This window comes from Alligator sinensis, unplaced genomic scaffold (genome assembly GCF_000455745.1).
Source record: "Alligator sinensis unplaced genomic scaffold, ASM45574v1 scaffold685_1, whole genome shotgun sequence".
NCBI lineage: Eukaryota > Metazoa > Chordata > Crocodylia > Alligatoridae > Alligator > Alligator sinensis.
The window spans coordinates 862182-882809 of record NW_005842336.1 but is presented as its reverse complement, the minus strand read 5'-3'; the positions used below and the strand labels follow the sequence as shown (position 1 = coordinate 882809).

The 20628-nt window shown below is 38.1% G+C and overlaps 1 protein-coding gene across 2 annotated transcripts; it reads right to left on the bottom strand.

Annotated features, from left to right (window-relative positions):
• Nucleotides 1–969: 969 nt before the first annotated feature.
• On the bottom strand, nt 970–20628 carry CDCA2 (cell division cycle associated 2). 2 transcript variants are annotated; one of them, XM_006028709.3, is made up of 13 exons: nt 19835–20628; nt 15803–15933; nt 14275–14428; nt 13166–13374; nt 11945–12035; nt 10949–11187; nt 9962–10049; nt 9084–9310; nt 7949–8027; nt 6861–6916; nt 5656–5787; nt 4313–4496; nt 970–2327 (listed from the first exon to the last, which is right to left on the bottom strand). In XM_006028709.3, the coding sequence occupies exons 1-13, from the start codon at nt 20370–20372 to the stop codon at nt 997–999; spliced, it is 3459 nt and encodes a 1152-aa protein (XP_006028771.1). In that variant the 5' UTR covers nt 20373–20628; the 3' UTR covers nt 970–996. The 2 variants fall into 2 exon arrangements, with proteins under 2 accessions (XP_006028771.1, XP_025065917.1); XM_025210132.1 differs by having other exon boundaries at nt 14275–14425; nt 19835–20627.

Genomic DNA, 20628 nt, shown 5'->3' with positions numbered 1-20628 from the left:
CCATCTAGAGCCAAGCAGTCCATTATTTCATGAGGGGTACTCTTCTTTAATAGGTTTTACATTTTGCTCTGTTGCTGTATCTTGGAATATCACCAATTCCTACAGCATTCCTTTCTACAGCAGGTAGGAGCACATCTTTCTTAGTTTATTGAAAATGCTTATATCCTTGACCAGCTTTTTGTTTTGTTTTGTTGTAACATAGGCAGGATTTAATCACTGCTTTGTGGGAAATACTAAATGTGCTACAAAAGGAACATGCTTACTCTGAGATTTAATTCCTAGCATCAAGGAGTTAAAATTTCAGTCTCTCGATTGTCTGTCATGCCTGACAATTACACATGTACCCTCACAACCAAACTGTTTTTCCTTGAAGTTTTATTTCCCCAGATGTCCAAGCAAAAGGAAAACATACTTTAAAGTGTTTGGCAAATTAACAGGAAAAATGAATGCTTATTAAAAAAAAAATCTTTATTGTGGCATCAAAATTAGGAACATCCAATTTCTAAATGCTAGTGTTGGGGTGATGTCATAGCCATCATGGTCCAGGAAGAAACCAAGGCAAGGATTTCTGTGAGTGACAGTTTTCACTGGAGTAACTGGATAGTTGGGAAGGACATCGATGAGCTCTCGAGTACCACTTTAGCCTTCCTCAGGTCTCTGAGAAAGAAGCAGACACAGCAGAGATAAACAACAGACGGAAAAGAGGCTTGTGCAAAATTTGATATGTAAACAAAAAACAACACAAGAAATTTAGCTCTGCTGTACCTGGGTTTTTTTTTCCCTCAGGGACCTGGGGAAGGATACAGTGGTACTGAAAAAGTTGTTTATGTCCCTTCCAACTGCACAGGTGGTCAAACAAAAAGTATCATCCACAAAAAAATCCTTGCCTCTTAATTTCTAAATGCCACTTCTAAAGACACAGCTAATTGGCAGCTAAAGAAAATCTACATTAAAATACTAACCTTTTTCTTTAAAAAATGGATAGTAATTATTCAGTTAGGTGGTCGTCTGGTTCTCTACAGCTTTTTCTCCTTCAGAATTCTTCTGGTGGCTCTTGTCATTTCTGCTTACAAGGCTTGCCCTTCTCTTTTTCTGGGTTTGAGATACTTTTCTTGTTTCTAGAAGAGTGGATACACACATGCTCCTCCTCCTCCTCATTTTGTGAGCACCTCCAGCAAGAGGAACATACTCATGGTTTTCCTTCCCTGGTGCTGAATATTGATTCCAGTTTTCTTGACTTTGGTGAACGTTCTCAGATTCTTTAAGCATGGATACAGAGGATGCCCTCCTGGTTTTGCAAGCAGAAACTGACAGAGAAGAGGTCTTGTCAAGTTTATTAGGTATATGAATCCAGGCAAGTCCCTCATGTTCAGCATCTTTATGTAATCTCATACTGCGCCTCACACTTCTGTTTTCATCACAAGTTTCACTTATCCTCCTGAAAGACTCTTCGATAGCGTTGTGTAGATCACTAAACGTTTCAGAATTACTTTCTACATGGGATGTAGATAAAACTTCCTGCATATTGGAAGAGGAACCAGACAGATTGTTTCCAGTTGTTTCAAAATCCAAGTTTGCAACTCCAGGAAGATACACTGTGCTTCTTTTGCCTCTTTTTGGAAACCTTTTAAAATTAACATTATTGATATCACTCTGTCTTCCAGAGTCTTCAGTGAGACATTCCATTTTTTTAATATCTTTCTTTACGTCCATGTCCTGGATGTTTACAGGTACTGAAAGAGCTAGAGTTTCTGAGTTATTTGAAGGATTTTCACTTTCCAGTACACATTTATTTCCTAGTAAACCATCCTGTTCTTTCTTGGGCTCTGCACATACAGTATCTTCCTCTTGCTGGGTATTATCAGGTTTACCAAACAGAGAAATATGTTTCCCTTCTTGAATATTAGTATTTGGTAGTTTCAAAGGAGAATATGATTTTTTAACAACAGGTAAAACATGCCTTCTTGTAACACTGGATTCACACCACTCACAGGTGGACTTATTGCCTTCTTCACTGATCCGATTACCTTCACAAATAGTACTCTCTTTCTGATCTAGTAACATAAAGGGTGACCCCAGCTTATTTTCTGCTTCCGTGTTTTCACTCACACTGTCCATCTCAGTACGATTGCTTGAAACAGAAAAAAGATTACAGTCTAATGACTGAGTCTCTGTGTCAGAGGAGCTGCTGGCTTCAACAAGTTCTTTAGAGTCTGGACATTTGTTTGTTATAGACACATTTTTCCTTCTACGCCTTCCCACCATTTTTCTCCGTTTCATAGCTTCATTTACAGATTCTATGTGGTCACAACTGTTTTCAGGATCATCTAAAACAGGATAAAGTTAACAATTTACAGATGGAACACACAGAGAACTGCTTGAATAAGAAAAATGCCTAAAATATAAAATTTCAAGAAGTGAGTTTATTACAAATAAATCAAATCTTTACTGCATGCCACTTAAACAACAATCATTTTAAACAGCAGTTTCAAAAGATATTATGGATGGCTATCAACAAAGCAATTGGGAGCTGGTCACATGCCCAAAATCTGTCTTTCAGGTAAGACTATCCCACAGGTTGTTGGGGTTTCTTTTGGTTGGGGGGTAGGGGAGGTTAAAAATTGTACAGAGACTCTTAAAGTGTGTGGTCTGGGTTCAATCAAACCAACACATCACATTTATCAAGAGCAACTATTGCAAACAGTCTACAGGCAAACAACATGCCTTCTATATTGTTCGAACACCCTCATAAAACACAGGCTAACTGGAATTGCTTATAGCTACGTTAATATTGCATTCTAGTCACAAAGTCAGTCTCTGAATATCAAATACATATAATATTCTATATGCCAAGCAGCATTAATTTTAGCAATCTGAGTAAGTTTCTGGACAGCTACCCCTATTTGTTCCCTTCATACGGTCTCTCGCCTCTTCTTCCTTCTGTGACACGTGCCTGAAACTTCCTCCCTGTCTTAGTATGTCAAATGATAAACCTTTACTTCTTTCAAATCCCTCAGAACCAACACTAAATATTTCCAAATCGTTTCAACTGTTATATCGAATATAATTATATACTTAGAAAAATTCTAACAATCTTTTCTCTAAGCATCAATATTTTACAGCACTAAAATAAACATTTTCCCCCCACCATCCAGCATACATCTGTTTGATTTGCATATTTGAGAAATTATTTCCCTGAAAGCAGGAACCATACTATTTTATACTGTGCCAGACATCACCTGGCATTTAGGTACAAATGTCAATGTCAAGTATGCAAGTATTTTTTAACAGTATTTAAGTCCCACCTTTTATACATAAAGTCACATTACGTGAATACATACAATTCTTCTTTAAGATATGACAGTGCATATTTCCCTGATTGCAGGCTGGCAACTGCAGCTTTAGAAGGGAGTAGCAACCATGATTTGTACAAAGTAATGTTCTTAACTATGACACACAACATGGATCACAAGATCAAAAATCCTGGGAAGACATCTCGCAATAAATTAGAATTTTTTTGTCCTCTCCTGCAGAAGATGATATTGTATGTATACTGTAGAGTTTAATTAGTGTTACAACAAAGGAGTTAAGGTTAAGATGCAGAGGAACATAGTTTCTGTGCTGTCCAAATTAAGCTGCTGTGAACAAAACTGAGGTTTCTTACAAGTTTGTCTTTCACAAAGTAGAAAAGATTAGTTTAATAAATAATGTAATATCATTTGGGCATCTTGGTGCTTACCAACATGAAGATTTAAAATTGATCTATTGTATTGAGTAATGTTGCAGGGAAAGTTAATTTTTTACTCTAAAACGATAGAATAAGGAGCATCCATCCTTTATTAGCACTAGGCTCAATTGTATGAACTCATTTATATAGGTAGAATTCAACTTGCTTTTAAAGCATTAAGTTAAAAACCTCAAGATAACAAAGAGCTAAGAGACTGTCCAAACCCATACAGAGAAACTGAAAATTTAGAACAGTGAGCACACTGTTAGAATTTTCTAATTTACCAGACAACTTCATGTATTTAACTCTTCTTGTAATAACATCAATTTTAAATACACATAAGGGCAGTATGAGAGTTCAGTTTTATCCAGTTTGGGAATCTAAGCACTAATGCTCCAAGGAATCTATTCTGCTATTACAATCTTTTCTTTTTCCTTCCCAGTGACCCCTTCCCATCAGAAGAAAAAGATTGGAGGTTTGTTAAATTTTTCATGTACACTCAAAGCCTGGACAGGTTTTTACTATTTTACTATTCTCTCACTTATTTTGGGAAAAAATTGAAGGGAGAAAGAGTTACTATATTACCTGAAAAGAGTACAGCATTTGCCTGTGGTGTTTTTGGAGATGATGATGAAGAAGAGATCACCTCCAGAATCTCTGGAATTGGACTTAAGAGAGGCTTCTTGGAAGCAATTTCTCTCTCCCCATATAAGGATTTCTGTACCTTTCTTCTTCTTCTTCTTTTCCCAGAACCTGGATCTTTTACTTTCTGGAGAGAGTTAAAAAAACCCCACAGGATACATGCCTGAATAAGCCCCATTTATATTTTTCAAGTAAAATATTACATAGCTTATTAGAATGTTATTTCTCTATGGTTAATATTAGAACAATCAGTTAGATATAAGTATCTCTCTACAGTTAAAATAATAGCTAGCTCTATTGCCTCGGTTATTCTTACAAAGTAAGTTTCATCTCGAACTTACATGATCTAGAATTAATCTGCAAGTTCAAGCCAAGTCAAACTGTTGAAACGGCAAGTTAAAGCATATACACACACTTCCACAGTAAGCAGTACAGACTTGTGCCTACCATTTATTTGTACCATTCTAGTTAAAAAAATGTCCAGTTGCTTCCCTTTCAAACTGCTCACTTGATTCTTACAAAATCCTACTCTTATGCAATATTTTAAAGAAGCAGTATGCAAACAGAAAAATCTATTAATTATTGCTGCATACAGTCATTGTGGGGGCTTTGTATAAGGTTCTTTCTGACTTAAAACTAAGAGATATCTTCCCCTGTGTCAAGTCTTGAGAGAGGCAGACAGATGTGGAGAAGGCGGCAGCTTATAAAGCCTTCGAAGCGCCCCTTCACAAAAAGCTATGTTAAAGAACAGGGGCTTAAAAGAATGAACCCAAGAAAGCAAGGAAACAGATAAGAGCATACTAGCAACGGCATAAAAGCAATCTCTCCTCAAAAAACAAACATTTACAATGAACATAGCCAAGTAATAATCATACATATCCATGAAAGAGAAAAACTTATTGCAGTTGTCTAGGATAGTGGTTCTCAAACTTTTTTGTACTAGGACCCATTTGTAAAAACCAATGGCCAGTCCTGAGCCAGTGCCCCTCACTCCTGACCTGCTGCCTCCTGTGCCCAACCTCCAGCATGTAGGGAAGGGGGTGGGTGTGTGGGGCAGCAGAGACCCCCAAGCAGCCCCTTGTAGACTGGAATTCTTTTCCACATTTTTATCTTTTAAAGAAGAATCCACTTTTAAGTTTGCTGATCGATTTTTAAAGTTTGTTCACAACCCTTTCATATATTCTTGCAGCCCACTTTTGGGTCACAGCCCACAGGTTGAGATATGGTGGTGTAGTTAAGAAATATCTTGTGACATATTTACAAACGTCTAGTGGAGTATCACTTACCAGTGTCTTTCTGGAGGCAGAAGTATTTGAACCTTGACCTTTGCAGTTTCGTGGGTTTTTAGTGTCTTTAGTTTTCTTGGTTCTTTTGCCTGTAAAGATGCTAAAATCCGTCTCTTCTGAAATGTTGTTATACTGTTAAGGAACATCAGTTTTAATTGTTTTCAAGAAGGACACAACATGAACCAGAAATGATAATATCCCCCAAAGGTAATGCTTCATGTTTACTAAATTGATAAACCAAGTCATGAAAGCTTAAGTATTACAGTGGTGAGAAAAGATTTACCAAGTCTGCTTCTTTTGTACCCAGAAATATATCCATCTTTAGTAATGTATTTTTAAACAAAAAAAAAGGGGGGGGGGGGAGAAACACGGGAATAAGGGAAGGTGGGGAACATGGGAATAAGCAGTTCTTTCTCTGTAATTCCATATTTTCTCAGGCAGGTGATGTACCAAGTAGTTGGAGCTATATGCAGGGGAATACTCCTTGTAATTATGCCAGGATTGAGTGGGAGGGAAAATGGCAAATATTAACATCAATGGCCAAAGGAATAGTGCTGTCATAAATCATAATATTTATTGTTAAAATTATCAAAAGGAATCTCTCATGAAACAGCTTATGAACACATATTTGAGTTATGTTTTGATTCAGAAAATGTTTTGAACTTATTAATATCATGTCAGAGATGTTATATTTTTATAAAAATGGAAGAACAATTTTTAGGGTTGGCAAGCCAGTCAACTGACCAGTCAAATATTGTCAACTGAGCAGCCAACTGACTGCCTATTTTTTGTCCAGTTGAAGTTTATAGTAATTTTATGGGGAGTGAATATTTTTCCATTTATCTTGACAGAAAAATGATTTTTTACTGTTTTTGACACATTTCTTAATGGAAAATTTATGCTTTTCCTGTGTATTATTTGACTGTATTGGCAATTTTTTTTTTTTTTTTTACAATTTTTGACTGGTATTTGACTGGTCAATTGAACAAACTTTATTTGACCGGTCAAATACCCAACCCTAACAATTTTGTTAAAACATACAAGCTGTCTGATAAAATAATTACACTAAGTAAAGGCATATTTATATATGCAAAAGTATACTTTTTAAAAAGGGGTTCTCTGAGAAAAACTGTTAATGAAAAAAAGTCTTCAATATCTTTTATAAGAATAATGAAAGGAAGCGGTATCAAATAAAATATATTTACCTTTCCTTTAGTGCAGGATCTAGTTGGTCTTTTACAAGAGATTTTGGTGTCAGTCTCTGTTATTAAAATACAAAGATAATAGTCTTGATTAAGCTACAGGTTTACATTTTTAGGGAATAGGTGGATTATCCATCAATTCTGTCTACACACTGCATTCCCTATAAATGGTTTGCACGGTCTTTCATTTTTCTTTGTTTTGTATATATAGTGTGCTGCCCTTTAAAAAAATTAGTTAACTACATAAGGTGGTGATTAAATGAAATATAAAAATAGGAGACATTTTAGGAGAAAAAACTGAAAGCTTTGGAAGGTAAAAAATGACAGCGGGAAGACATTTATCATTTTGATAAAAGTTATTTTGAAAGGTATATTTTTACTGTTTAATTTTGTTTTTTAAGTAAGCAGTATAAAAACCCCATTGACAGGACTGCAGAATTAGTAGAAGTTCAGATGCAACACAAAACTGTCTGTATCTGATCTCAGTGCAGCTGGGATGAAATTGATGATATAACAAAATTCCACCAGTTTGATGTGATCTCTTATGCTCATCTCTAAACCTTGTGGGATTGATCCTACACCCTTTCAAGTCAGTGTCAGAGCTTTCACTGATTCAGGAAAGTTAGCAAGTTAGCACTCTGACAAATGTACTTTCAGTGACAGAGGCAACACACCTTTTAGGCAGAAAGTAGAACCAAAAGCTACTCCATCACATCATGGAGTATCTTTCATGCACTGAGTTCACATTAACATCTTAAGCTCAGCACTGTTGTTAACAGTACATATAAATACAAACAAAAGTAAGCTGAAGTTCAATTTAGACCTTGTACACATTCATGGACAAATCCTGAGATTTCGTCTACGATGCTAAGTTGACCTAAAACCTAGTGAAAAAATAATACAATATAACTGGAAAATCATTTTATGAGGACCTAAGGACTTTTTTTTTTCTAAAAAGCCACACTGAAACATGTTTCAATATAGAATGTAACCAACTGTCACCCTTTCCCTAAATTCTCAAAAAAGACACAGAGACTTTGTTCAAATACAGAGTAAAAAAAAGCCCCACACAAGTAACAATTCTAAATTACCTTCCACATCCTTAGTGTATAAAGAAGTGTCTGTCATGGAAAAATTCTTCATCAGCTCTTGAGGAGGCTTAACGTATTCCTAGATTAAAAATAGTAAAATAATACGTAAAGTTAATTTAAATTAGCAGGTTTCTGACTGTATTGAACTAACCTTGCTAACAGTTACATTTAGGACATAAAGAAACACAGTGCTTACAACAAAAGATAATTTTTCATCTGTACTGGGCTCCCTTGAAACTTAAAAAATTAATTATACTATCAATAAACGTGGTGGGGATGTGATGCAATGCAGGTGATGCTTGCTCACATGTTTTGATCATGCCCTATTAATTCTTTTTTGGAAAGAAATTATAACTAGCGTTAATGTGGTTTTGAACACAGCATTGATACCTTTGGCAAATGTGTGTGTTCTTGGGCATATATATCCCTAAGGATTTCAAACTGAATCCTTCCCAGATTGCACTCCTATAGCAGATCTTATTAGTGACATGCAGGATTGCATTACTGAATTGGAAAAGTGGAACATTTCCAAAGGTCAAAATCTGGTACAGTGAGATGGCACAGCTGGTGTCCATGGAGAGAGTCATGTTTAGCAGCCCTAACTGCTTCAAAAAGTTTGCTGCAATTTGGGAAGATTTTTTTAGAATATTTTGGTAACTAAATTATTGCTCCTTGCATACTGGTCTTTTCTTCTCTCTCTCTCCCTCTTCCCTCCTTTTATTTTTTCTCTTTTCACCTTATTATATTGCTTACGAGACATGTACATAGTCCAGGTTGACTTGTGTAGTTGTTAGATGTATGTGTTTGTGTGTAGAAACACACTACAAAATCTATTTAAATTGTTAAAAAAATAAAAGTAAAAATATTATGCACTGATAATATTCTAACAGAATTCTTTCCCACTCATGAAGGATGTTGAAGGTGAGGACAGTGTTTAAAATTCCAAAAGGATAACAATTCAGGAGTGTAACCATCAGAGGATACTGACTTTTTCAGATTTCAAAAGTGAAAAAAAAATTAAAAAACTGAGCTAAGCAGAATAGATATAGAGGCATATTGGAATAGGCATATTGTAGAGATAGGAATAGGCATATTGTAGAGACTTTAAGAAGCTGATTTAATCATTTAAACTCACATCATCAGAATCATCAAAATTTGGTTGGGATAGTGGTTCTTTGATAGCACCCACTGCTCTAGGAGGACTACCGCTCTGCGATCCCAACTGGCTGGCTGGCATTGCCCCTCTTCGCAATGGAGTATTTGCTGGTAAGGTTTCATCAAATATTTCTGGGCTTAAATCTCTCCCAAAAGTGACCTTCTTCCTCTTTGCTGGCTTTTCAGAGCTGTCCAGCTCAGTTTGGTCTATGATGACAAATAATATTAATTACATAGCAAATCCAAAAAGAAGTAAAAACCATAATTTACTCTATAAATCTTATGTTTCATTTAAGGGCTTCAACAGGCAATTGCTTTAAGTTAGGAAATTCCAATGGAGTTGACACAAATTTTCAGAAGGGCTCTCAAAAACATTTATTAAGAGTGTTAAAGAAAAGAGAAATATTTTCCAAGTTTAATGCCACAGGTATATTTCCAGATGTTAAACAGTCAGCATTCATATATTGTCTCACATTTTAAAGACAAATATCGTTTTAGCAACATCAACTTGAAAAGTTACATTTCCAACAAAATATGTACCTTTGCTATTAGAAGTGCAAAGGACACTGAAAACAAAGGGTAAAATACATAATATTCCTCTCCTAACTGTTCACTTACAGCATTTGATGGCATTTTACACATAGTAAGTTTGACCCTGTTCTTGGTCAGTTTTTCTTCCTAGGTCACAAACGATGAAGTCACTCCTATACTGCTTTACAGTTAGCTCACATGTATATTTTTTGTCAGATTCTGCAAGGCTGTGTTTACTAATAACAGAAGTATCAATTCACCTTGACTGTATTCCTAGATAAATGGGAAACAATAAGCCACTTTGGAAAACATTTAACAATTTCTGACCTGTCTGCAATGCTTCACAGCTTGTTGAGGGACTGGATGCTAAGGGAGACGTGGTTCCCTTCTCACCTGTACAGCTGCTTAAGTTCTCCTATTAAAATTAAACCATTTTTTCATTAAGACAAAATATAGTTAAAAGTAATATGAATCTCTTCCTTGAAATACTTTTTAGTAATTGACAACTGAGCATTGGATATTCCTATTCGCGTTTTGAGAAACAGTGAAGACACACAAAAAATCCTCTTAACACAGGAGTGGGCAATTATTTGGGCAGCCTAGGTACAAGCTCCAGGCAGCTGCAGCAAGAAGGACCTGGCAGTGAAGGGGAGGGCTGCTTTTCCCCTTTACAAACAGCAGCTTCTGCCTGGCCCCCCACTGCTGCTGCTGCTGCTCCTCAGTCTGGAGCAGGCACAGAGTGGGGGCGAGGCTCTGTGCACAGGTTCCAGCTGGTTCAGAGCCGGTTCATTCCACTGGGCCAGGTCCAGAGCGAGCGCAGAGCGGGCCAGGGTTGGGGCTGTGCGCCTGAGTCCCCAGCAGTATCATGGGGCTGGAGTCAGCTGCACCCGGAAAGATACGTCACCACCTGGGCTGTCTAGAAAGGCAGTCCAGCTGCAGAGCCATCCCAGCCCCGCTGTGCACCCAGGGGTAGTGGGATGTGCTATAGGCCAGGCAGTGTCTGGGCCAGGCGAAACTGTCACAGGCTGGACAAAATCCCTCTGTGGGCTGGATCCAACCCGCAGGCCGTATTTTGCCCACTTCTGTCTTAATACATTCTAAACCATCAAGGCTCAACCTGTGACATGAATATATTGCACGGACCACCCCCCCCCAACAAGCACTCACTAACGTGAGTCCTAACTGGCTTCAGTGCTTTATACTTTTTATTATATTTCTTAAAAATTGAACCATGTTTAAATTGCTACATAGTACATGCAACAGGGATTCAATGGCATGTCAGATTTATTTTAAGGAACTCATCAGTGCACTAACCTTCACACTTTCCATCAAGTGCTTTATTGGTGTTTTCTTCAGGACCGACCGAAGGCTGGAGCCACTTTGTGACTGCTCAATTGTTGATATGTTGCCCTTTTGCAGAGGTGTAACTGGTGACATTGTTTTATCAAATATCTGCAGGCTCAATTCTTCTGCAAATTTAACTCTCTTCCCTCTTAGCTGCAATGTAGTATTGCTTCTAAAATTTTCACTGCTACCCCCAGAACTGAAGTCCTCTTTTAAAGCAAGTCAAGAGATGGAAAGATTAAAGGACTTCAAAAGTAAAATTAAAAAACCACCCCAACAATGGCAGCATGCCTATGTTGTAACAACTGAGGCTGAATATTTTAAATCAGATATGTGGTCTTAATTAGAGATGCAATATATGAGAGATACCATTTCACTCATACTACCTGAAATATGGGTTTATTTTTGCTAAAAATAGTATTCCTGCCATTTTGAAATTATTTTAGTTTTCAGATTATGTCACCATTTCCACTATGGTCTTTTATAAAGAAATGGTAGATGCGGGATAAAAAAAATTCACATAGTTATTAAAATTCAGTATTCCATATAAATTGTAAGAGTTTCTAAATAATAATTTAATTTTTCTTAAAGCCTAACATCCTGGTTTGAAGTCTTATATAATACGACATTCAACACATTTCAAAACAGTGTTTATTGAACTCAACATTCCAGGAGTGCACTAGGTGAGTACACTTGAATTAACTCATTAAGGTAACTCCAAGAGTTCAAATCAATGAAGGAAAATAACAATGTGTTATAAATTAAGGAGTTTTGAAATTTACCTTATAATTTACAATATAAAATTGTGATGTTATACTACTTGTTATAATCTAAGATTTTTAGATCATTAGCAGATCTTCAAGTTAATGTATCATTGTTTGTGAAATGCAAATGCAATATCTGTAAGAAAACTTCAGTTTTAAGCTTCTAATAAAGAATTGGCAACAGTAATGATGAATCCTTTACCTTGCACTATCTTTAAGATGTTTCCGGATGGAATAGCTTTCAACGATAAACATGCAGATTCAGTAATATTTGGTGGTGCATAAGCAGTTTCCTAGAAATGAAATGTATGTACTTTTCACACACACACATATATGGCACAATAACATAGTAAAACTATTAATATGTACTATTTTTGAGAGCAGGAGTGCACTCGATCCTGAAGTGAAGAGAAAAAATTGAATCTTTTACAAAACTTTCTTCCAAGTGCTTACCATTTAACTTAAGGTATTGGAAATCAAACCAAAAAAGTCAAGTTTTAAATTGTTTGAGTAAACATCCTTGTACCCCTCAAATACTCAGGTCTTAATCCTCAATCAAAAACAAGACAGACAAACAGGAATTTTAAAGGAGACACACTGAAGTAGGCCTCCACGTATCAGGAAGAAACAAAAGAAGAGGAACAATGCGTAACGGCTTTTCAATTCATTTTTAGGATTGTTAGAACAAGATCAAATATGCTACTTTTATTCCATGTAAGAAAAGACTGTAAAGACACTACAGTGTTGTAACTGCTGGCAAAAGGCAACTTTTTAGGGCAACCACTGTATATATTTTTTTCTTTAAGCATACAAACACATTAAGAAGTCAGATTATATTCCTTCTATTAGAATTCTAAATATTCTTATTTCTCTTATCACTCCTTATGAATTCATAACCTCTAATTATAGAGGATTAAACAATTATACAGATAAGTAAGAGTTGTATGCTAGATGGGATTAAAAAAGAGGAAATTAACTTTCATAATTAGGGAGATGAAACACCCACTAACTTAGTGAAGTTTCTTGCCAAACTTCATAGAGCTGGTTATTTTGGTACAAGTTGCTTGCACCATCTCCTTAAGGTTCCAGTAATAAACACACAAAGATGGGACACCTGAAAAGATATACAGGAAACCCCTGCTATTTGCGGGTTCCGCATTTGCGGTTTCAAATATTCGCGAATGCCGAACCTGCATTTGAAATACACTTTATACACTTACAGGAGCTCCTCCGGAGCTCTGCGCTTGCTGCTGCCGGGCTCCTGCCAGAGCCGTACCCTCCCCTCCCACCCCGGACTTATTTGCTGCTATTCACGGATTTCGCCCTTCGCACGGATCATAAGAACGTATCCCCTGCGAATGGCGAGGGTCACCTGTATTCACTATTTCCGCTCTTAAAGATATAGCCATGCAGGCAAACATACCGTAGATATAGTAGCAGTAGTTTCAGTGACAGATGCTTCTAGGGGCGGAGAGACAATACTGCATCTCTGGATACCAAGAAAAGTTTTATCACCATTACATAAATCTTGTTTCAAACTTTCCTTGTAAGCAATTTTCTTGCACTCAGATGTTAACTCTCCATTCAATTGAGCCCATTCATTCCGTTTCACAAAAGGCGATTTGTTCTGAGCTGCATTAATAAATAATTATTTTTAATTGTGATTTTCCATGTAGGTCATCATCCATTCCCCTTCACTGCATAATGTGAAACTTTAAAAATTAGTCTCATAATCTATTAATTCATTATTAAAGAGGCAAACAATAAAAGCAAGCGTGTTCAATGAAGAATTACAAACAAGAAACCTAACAGCTTGGCATACATTCTGAGTAGTACTGAGCATAAACCATTCTCAATATCACATTATTTAAGTGCTTAGCCTTGGGACTGAAGAAGGCTATGCAGTTACCAGACTGTGCGCTTATCTGTACTTCAGGTAAATAATGCTCTTTCCATACACAGCTATGTGTGGGCTATAGTATTAACAACCGTGAACCATCTCCCATCATTTTCAGGACTGCTATGAAAACTGGTGAAAAATACAGGAGCTCTTTAGCTTCACAGCTGCTGTCTCTCATCACTTCTCAAGGCTTCTAATAGAAGCCTTTTCAGATCTGCTTCCCCTTCACCATTAACCAGGGTACAATTACATTACAAAGATGCTATGCACTAAATCAGGTTGTTACAATTGAAACAACAAGCAATGAATTGGGGCTTATGCAATTATCTGGTATCTATACAAGCAGAGTAGACTATACATAGAAAGCTTTACAAGGTAAGGCTCTTAGGCTAGTTACTGAAACAAGAGATAAACACACTGGAGCATTCACTTATCTTCAGGACTCTTTGCAATGTCACAACTCAGGGTTTACCAAGAAGTGAAAGAAGTTAGACACCACAATATTGACACTTACAATGGACAGACACCTCCATGCTAGGTTAACTATTAAAGCTTCATAAGTTGTCCCTTCTGACTCTAGCATCTATGAATAACAATGATCACATTTCTACTTACAGATTTATCTTACTTACAGTAGCACACTGTCTGGGACTCTCTCTCCTCCTGCACGAGCCCAGATAAGCAATCTTTCCCTTCATCTTCTTGCACGGATTGAAAAGCTGATTGGAAAGTATGTATTCTGTCCTTTAAAGAGCCAACATGCTGACGATCAAAAGGGCTGCCCTGCTAAAACATATTAAAAAGCATCTTTTTATGCTGTTTAAATATAAAACTTACTCACTTTGTCTTCAGGATTTGTTCACTAACACAAGAGCAAAATTAAAAAGCAAATAAGCACGTTTTAAAGTGGCTTGTTTCATTTGGTTACTAGTCCAAGTTTACCAATAGAGAATATAAAAAATGAGATTCACCACACATAATATACAACTGCTATAAAATGCAATGCTATCTGAAGTCATTTTTCTACAATCTGCAGTTCCAAAGGGTTAGTACCTCCCCCCATATTTATGCAAACTATATCACACAAGCAACAGTATCTATCTGTATTTCACATTACTTCATGCTGTACTGATATTTAAGGAAAACCCTCTAAAGCGATCATATCTATCTTCCTGTAAGAAATCAACATCCAGTTATACCTCAGAAGAGGAAAATAAGCACATGAACACTTAGACTGATGTTGATAGCATAGTAGATGGACTAGTCCAGTGAAGCAAACACTGGATCTAGGTTTTTAATTTTTTTTAATGTGTACATGAGCTCTGATATATGCAGTAAAGATATGACCATAACTTTATGATGCACATGGCCTCTTTGTGATATAAAAGCATGCAAGTAAACCCATTGAAAAACAATTCAACTATGACTTGAAGTGTTACCACAGGACATTAACAAAGCTACACACACAATTATGTAAACATTGTTCCTAACTATTGGTTAAATTTGAGTTTTGCTTCATACTTCAAATAGGAATTTGATTTTTTTTACTGTACATGTGAAAAGGCTGTAAAATTTGGGAAGAGAAGATGTTAAAGATCATTTTCCTGAAATGTGTAAAAACAAAACAAAACCAAAAAAACCTTAGTTCAGGAGTTAAAACTGTGCTCTGTAACAAAATTTGCATCTGTGTCAGTCCTTTCTGTAACCTGAACTCTCTTAATACTTTTTGATTACGTGAAAAGCAAATTACAAGCCCAGAAAAGTCACTGTTAAAGCTATACTTGAGAAAATCCAAACATTTTAAGATTTAAAAGCCCCACTATACAGGAAATACCTTGATAACACTGGCTGAAGAGGAGGAATGTCATACAACATGGAGAGAAAGGAGAGAAGGTTAGCAATTTTTAAAGGCTGCTTTCCCTTCATACTCTTTTACAGTAAGATTTCAAGGGTGAAAAACATTATTGTAGTGCTTGATACTACATAGTAACTGAAAAGCTTTCAACTATGAAAATGAGCTGGTCATCATCATCTAGTCGGTCTAATAAAAGATATCACTTCCACCAAGTGTTCTGACTGGTCATCATCAGTCACCTAAGTTGTGTCAGATCCTTTGCTTTCCCGCACCAACCATATAAGAGTTCTGCAAAAGATTGTCACCTGCTTAAGATGATCTTCTTGTCTGTTTCTCTTTTGCTCGGCAAGGTATCGAATAAGGGTATTATTTTCAGGGGAACCCCGTACTCCAATGGTGGACCGACGCCTGAATTTTAATGAAGACTTGGCTTGCCCTGAAATGAACAAAATGCAATGCAAATATTGCAATGAAATATCAGGGGTCAGAACACCTGGGAAGCCTTCAGAAAAACTAGGAAGTCGTTTCTCAAAACAATGAGTCCCATTTGAAGTGCTACCCAGGTGCAGTATTTGAAGCATTTTCTTTAAACATTTGATATCTCAGCAGTTAATTACCTAATTCACAGAAACTGTCCTTGAACTCTCAAAGGCAAGAAAAACCCTGTAAGAGTTCTGTGCTAGAGAGTAAAGGCTATGGATTTTCAAAATATGAAAAGCTTCCTGTCTTTATAGAAACAATGCAACAATGCCACCATGGCAAAAATGAGGAGAAAGCAAGGCCTTCAGAAAAATTAAAACAAACAACTCAAATTGAAGCATTGGTCAGCCTTTGGAAGTCCTTATCCAGAGCAGCATGAACATACTTCTCCCTCCACTCCTCCAAAGGATTTAAAAACCAAGACAAAAATCAAAGCTTACTCTGAGCATTTCAGTATCAAAAAGAAATTCCACTAGACACTCTCAAAACTCTGGGGAGCAGGTGGGACACAAAGGGGATCGTGCCAGGGTGTCTTAGATTCATATATTCATAGATTGTTAGGGGCTAGAGGGGACCCTGTAGATCATCAGGTCCAGTCCCTCTGCACTAGGCAGAAAAAGACAACTGAGTTCAAGTGACCCCAGTGAAGTGAGTGTCCAGTCTCCTTTTGAAGATTTCCAGGGTAGGTGACTGTGGAGGTAGTTTATTCCACAGTCTGGACACCATGACTGTGAAGGAGTTTTTCCTGGTATTAAGCCTGAAGCAGCCTTCCAGGAGTTTCTATCCATTGCTCCTGGTCTTCTCCAGGAGTGCCCTGGTGAACAGCTGTTCACCAGGTTCTTGACGTACAACCCTGATGTAGCGGTAAGCCATTACCAAGTCCCCTCTCAGCCTTCTCTTCCGTAGGCTGAAGAGGCCCAAGTCCCTCAGCCTCTCCACGTATAGTTTGTCTTGCAAGTCCCTGATCATATGAGTGGCTCTTCTCTGGACCGTCTCAAGTTTTTCTTGTTGAAGTGTGGTACCCAAAAGTGGATGCAGTACTCCAGCTGTGGTCTCATCAGTGCTGTGTACAGCAGGAGTATCACTTACTTAGTTTTACATGAGATGCAACGATTAATACATGCCAGCGTATTGTTTGCCCTGCTGGCCACAGCATCACACTGCCGGCTCATGTTCATGCGATGGTCAATCACTTCCCTCAGGTCCCTTTCGGTCATGGTATAAGTCAAATTGTCACCATTGAGCCTGTATGTATGTTGGGAATTGTTTACCCCCAGATGGATCACCTTACACTTCAGTGTTGAACTTCATCTGGTTCCAGTCCACCCAGCTCTCCAGCCTGTCCAGGTCCACCTGTATCTGCAACCTATCTTCTGGCATGACCACGCTCCCTCATAACTTGGTGTCGTCCACAAATTTGACCAGTGAGCTTTTCACCCCCACATCCAAATAATTGATAAAGATGTTGAAAAGCACCGGTCCAAGCACAGACCCCTAAAGGACACCACTGGCCACTCTGCGCCAGGATGACACAGATATGTTTAAGAGACCTCTCTGGGTCCTACCATGCAGCCAGTTTTCCACCCACTAAACTGTTAAGCCCACAATTTTCCCACAAGGATATCGTGTGATACTAGATCAAAAGCCTTTTGGAAGTCTAGGTATATAATGTCGACCTTCTCTCCCGTGTCCAGGTGGTGAGAGACCTGTTTGTAGATGAGACTGATAAGACAAGACCTAAGAGCAAAGCCATGCTGGCTGTCATTCAGAATCCTACCCTCAATGAGCATATTGCACATAAATTCTTTAATGAGTTTTTCCAGGATTTTCCCTGAGATGGAGGTTAGGCTGATTCGCCTATAGTTGCCTGGGTCCTCCCTCTTCCCCTTCTTGAAGAGGGGCAAAATGTTGGCCCTCTTCCAATCCTCAGGGATCTCCCCTGTGTACCACAATTTCTGAAAGTGTTTTGCCAGGGGCTCCACGATGACCTCAGCCAGCTCCATCAGCACTGTCAGGTGAAGTCCATCTGATCCTGCTGACTTATAAATGTCTATCTTTTCTAATTGGTTACACACCAGCTCAGCATCCACAATGGGAAGGCTATCATTCCCACCATGCCCCCTGTGATCCTTTATCTTGCTTGTTTTTCCCCTTGGTCCAGTGAAATACTAAAGCAAAGTCGGCATTCAGGAGTTCAGTGTTTTCCTGAGTGTCCATTACCAGCTGTCTTGAGGTGGTAAGCAGGGGCCCCATGCTTCCATTTGTTTTCCATCTGCTCCTTACACACCTAAAGAAATACTTATTATTGTCCTTGACTCCCTTGGCTAACTTAAACTCAGTTGCCACCTTAGCTTTCCTATTCATTTCCTTACAAGTGCAGACCACTGTTGTAGAGTCCTCCTTGAGGACCGTCCCAGCTTCCGCTGTGCCTATGCCTCTTTTTTTCTTTTTCAAGAAGACTGCGATGTCCCTATTGAGCCAGGAGGGCTTGCCAGCCCTTCTGCTACCTTTCCTCTTCATGGGAATGGTGTTCTTTTGTGCTTCAAGGATTGTGTCCTTGAGGAATGACCACTCTTCATGCACCCCATTCGCCTTCTGTAACCTAGTCCCTCCTCGCCTCCCCTATTAATGCCCTGAGCCTGTTGAAGTCAGCATTTTTGAAGTCCAGGACTTCAATCCTGCTAGTTGATTTGTCAACCTTACGGCAGACAGTCAACCTGATGAGCTCAAGGTCGGTGTTGCCCAGGCTACCCTCAATGTTCAAGCTACACACCAGATCATCTCCTTTGGCCAAGACCAAGTCTAGGAGAACCATACCTCTGGTTGGCCCTTGCACTTCCTGGGTCAGAAAAAGCTCCTCGTTACAGTTAAGAAGCTACATGATTGATCCGACCTAGCCAAGTGTTCCTCCCAATCTATGTTCGGGTAATTGAAGTCGCCCATGACAACCAAGTCCCTTGCACACGCGGCCTCTGTCAGTTCTTGAGAGAACTCCAGATTAAGCTCCTCCCCTTCATCCAGTGGCCTGTAGTAAACACCCATTTAGGTCTCTCTCACCTTGCCCCACTCCCCCCACCAAAGTCTTCTTCCTCCATCTCTGTAATCCCCAAGTATTTGGAAGAAAGTGATCTCCAAGCCTACTTTTCACCAGTTCATCCCAAAGCAGTGTTCAGCGAATGTGAGAGCACAAGAATAGGAATTCAAGAGTCCTCTCGTGCCACACAAGAAATCCTAAATTTAATAGGAAATCCTCTATATGCCAATATATGAACTTTGGACAGTTTCTCGCCATTTCTCTTTGACATCTATGCATCAGAAAAAGACAATTCACAACAGGCAGCAAAACTTTTTGCACATTTTTACACAGTCAGTATATTTGCATTATGGGTGACATCTGACATCTGTCAATTAGATTACCCTTTCCATTTCATGAACACTAAATGGGTTCTTTTAAAAGGAACAAGCATATCATTTCCTTAAGGCACCTTCCAAATGTTTCATTTCTTGGGCCTTTTGGAAGCCAATTCTGTTGCCAATTTTAACTGTACTCCCAGCTGACCCAGCAATCTTGGATTTTCATAACTGCTTTTAAACCACACAGATTTAATCATACATTATGAACCTCAGATTTCAAATCAGATTTCTAATTTAAATTTACACCTCCTGGATTCCTATCCACCTTAAGAGCATTTCACTACAGAGTTATCCCAAACGCCCTGAAATATGCTGGGGAGCAAAACATGTCTACTATTAAATATTTAAGGAGTGTAAATTATGCAACACACCAGATGTGTTTTCACTTGCATATGAAACACAATATTTTGAAACGTGAATTTTTTCCCTACCTTAACCCTTACCTGTAGATTGTTTAGTAAAAGACTCAGGAGTAATGTTGAAGTCAGCTACTGTTACAGTCGCAAAATCAACAGGTTTTTGCGTTCGTTTTTCTGATGGTTCAGAAATAGTATTTACTTCGGTAAGTGTCAGATAGTTTGCATTACCCACAGAGGTAGGTCTACTTTTTGAAGGACTATCCCATTTGCTCAGTGTCATGCAGGGAATGGTGGGTTCAACAGACTGATTTCCTTTTAGTGAATCAGAAAGATTTCCAATAAGTTGATAGCTATTATTGTTGCTCCTCTGGTCTGATTCTCTTAGTACATATGTGTCACTTATCATACTGGCTTTCTGCACAAACTTCTTCTGACTCTTGGTGCTTACGTTTTGCATTTCAGAAAGTTTTGTGGCTTTTGATGCATCCACTGTACCAATCTTCTCTTGATTTGAAACAGCCATGGAACAGGCCTCTCCATCTTCTTCATTAAGTTCGCTTATATTTTCTTTGTCTTCCCAGACAGCATTTAACATTTGGCTAAATGATCTACGCATTGTCATTGCTGTGTTGCAAGCGTCCAGAAAAATAGAATCAGCCTTGTCTTCTTACAATCATGGCTCCTTACCAGTAAGAAAGGAACCACTGGTAATAGCAATGGTTTTTGTAATAGAGGATTCTGAACTGCTACTACAGGCAAATGTTGCAAGATTTTATTAAAAAACGTGGCTGGCCTTCCTGTTGAGGGAAAAATGCAGCATTAACTATATTATATGCATGTAGTACTACAAAATTTGTGCATCGTTATAACAAAAAAAT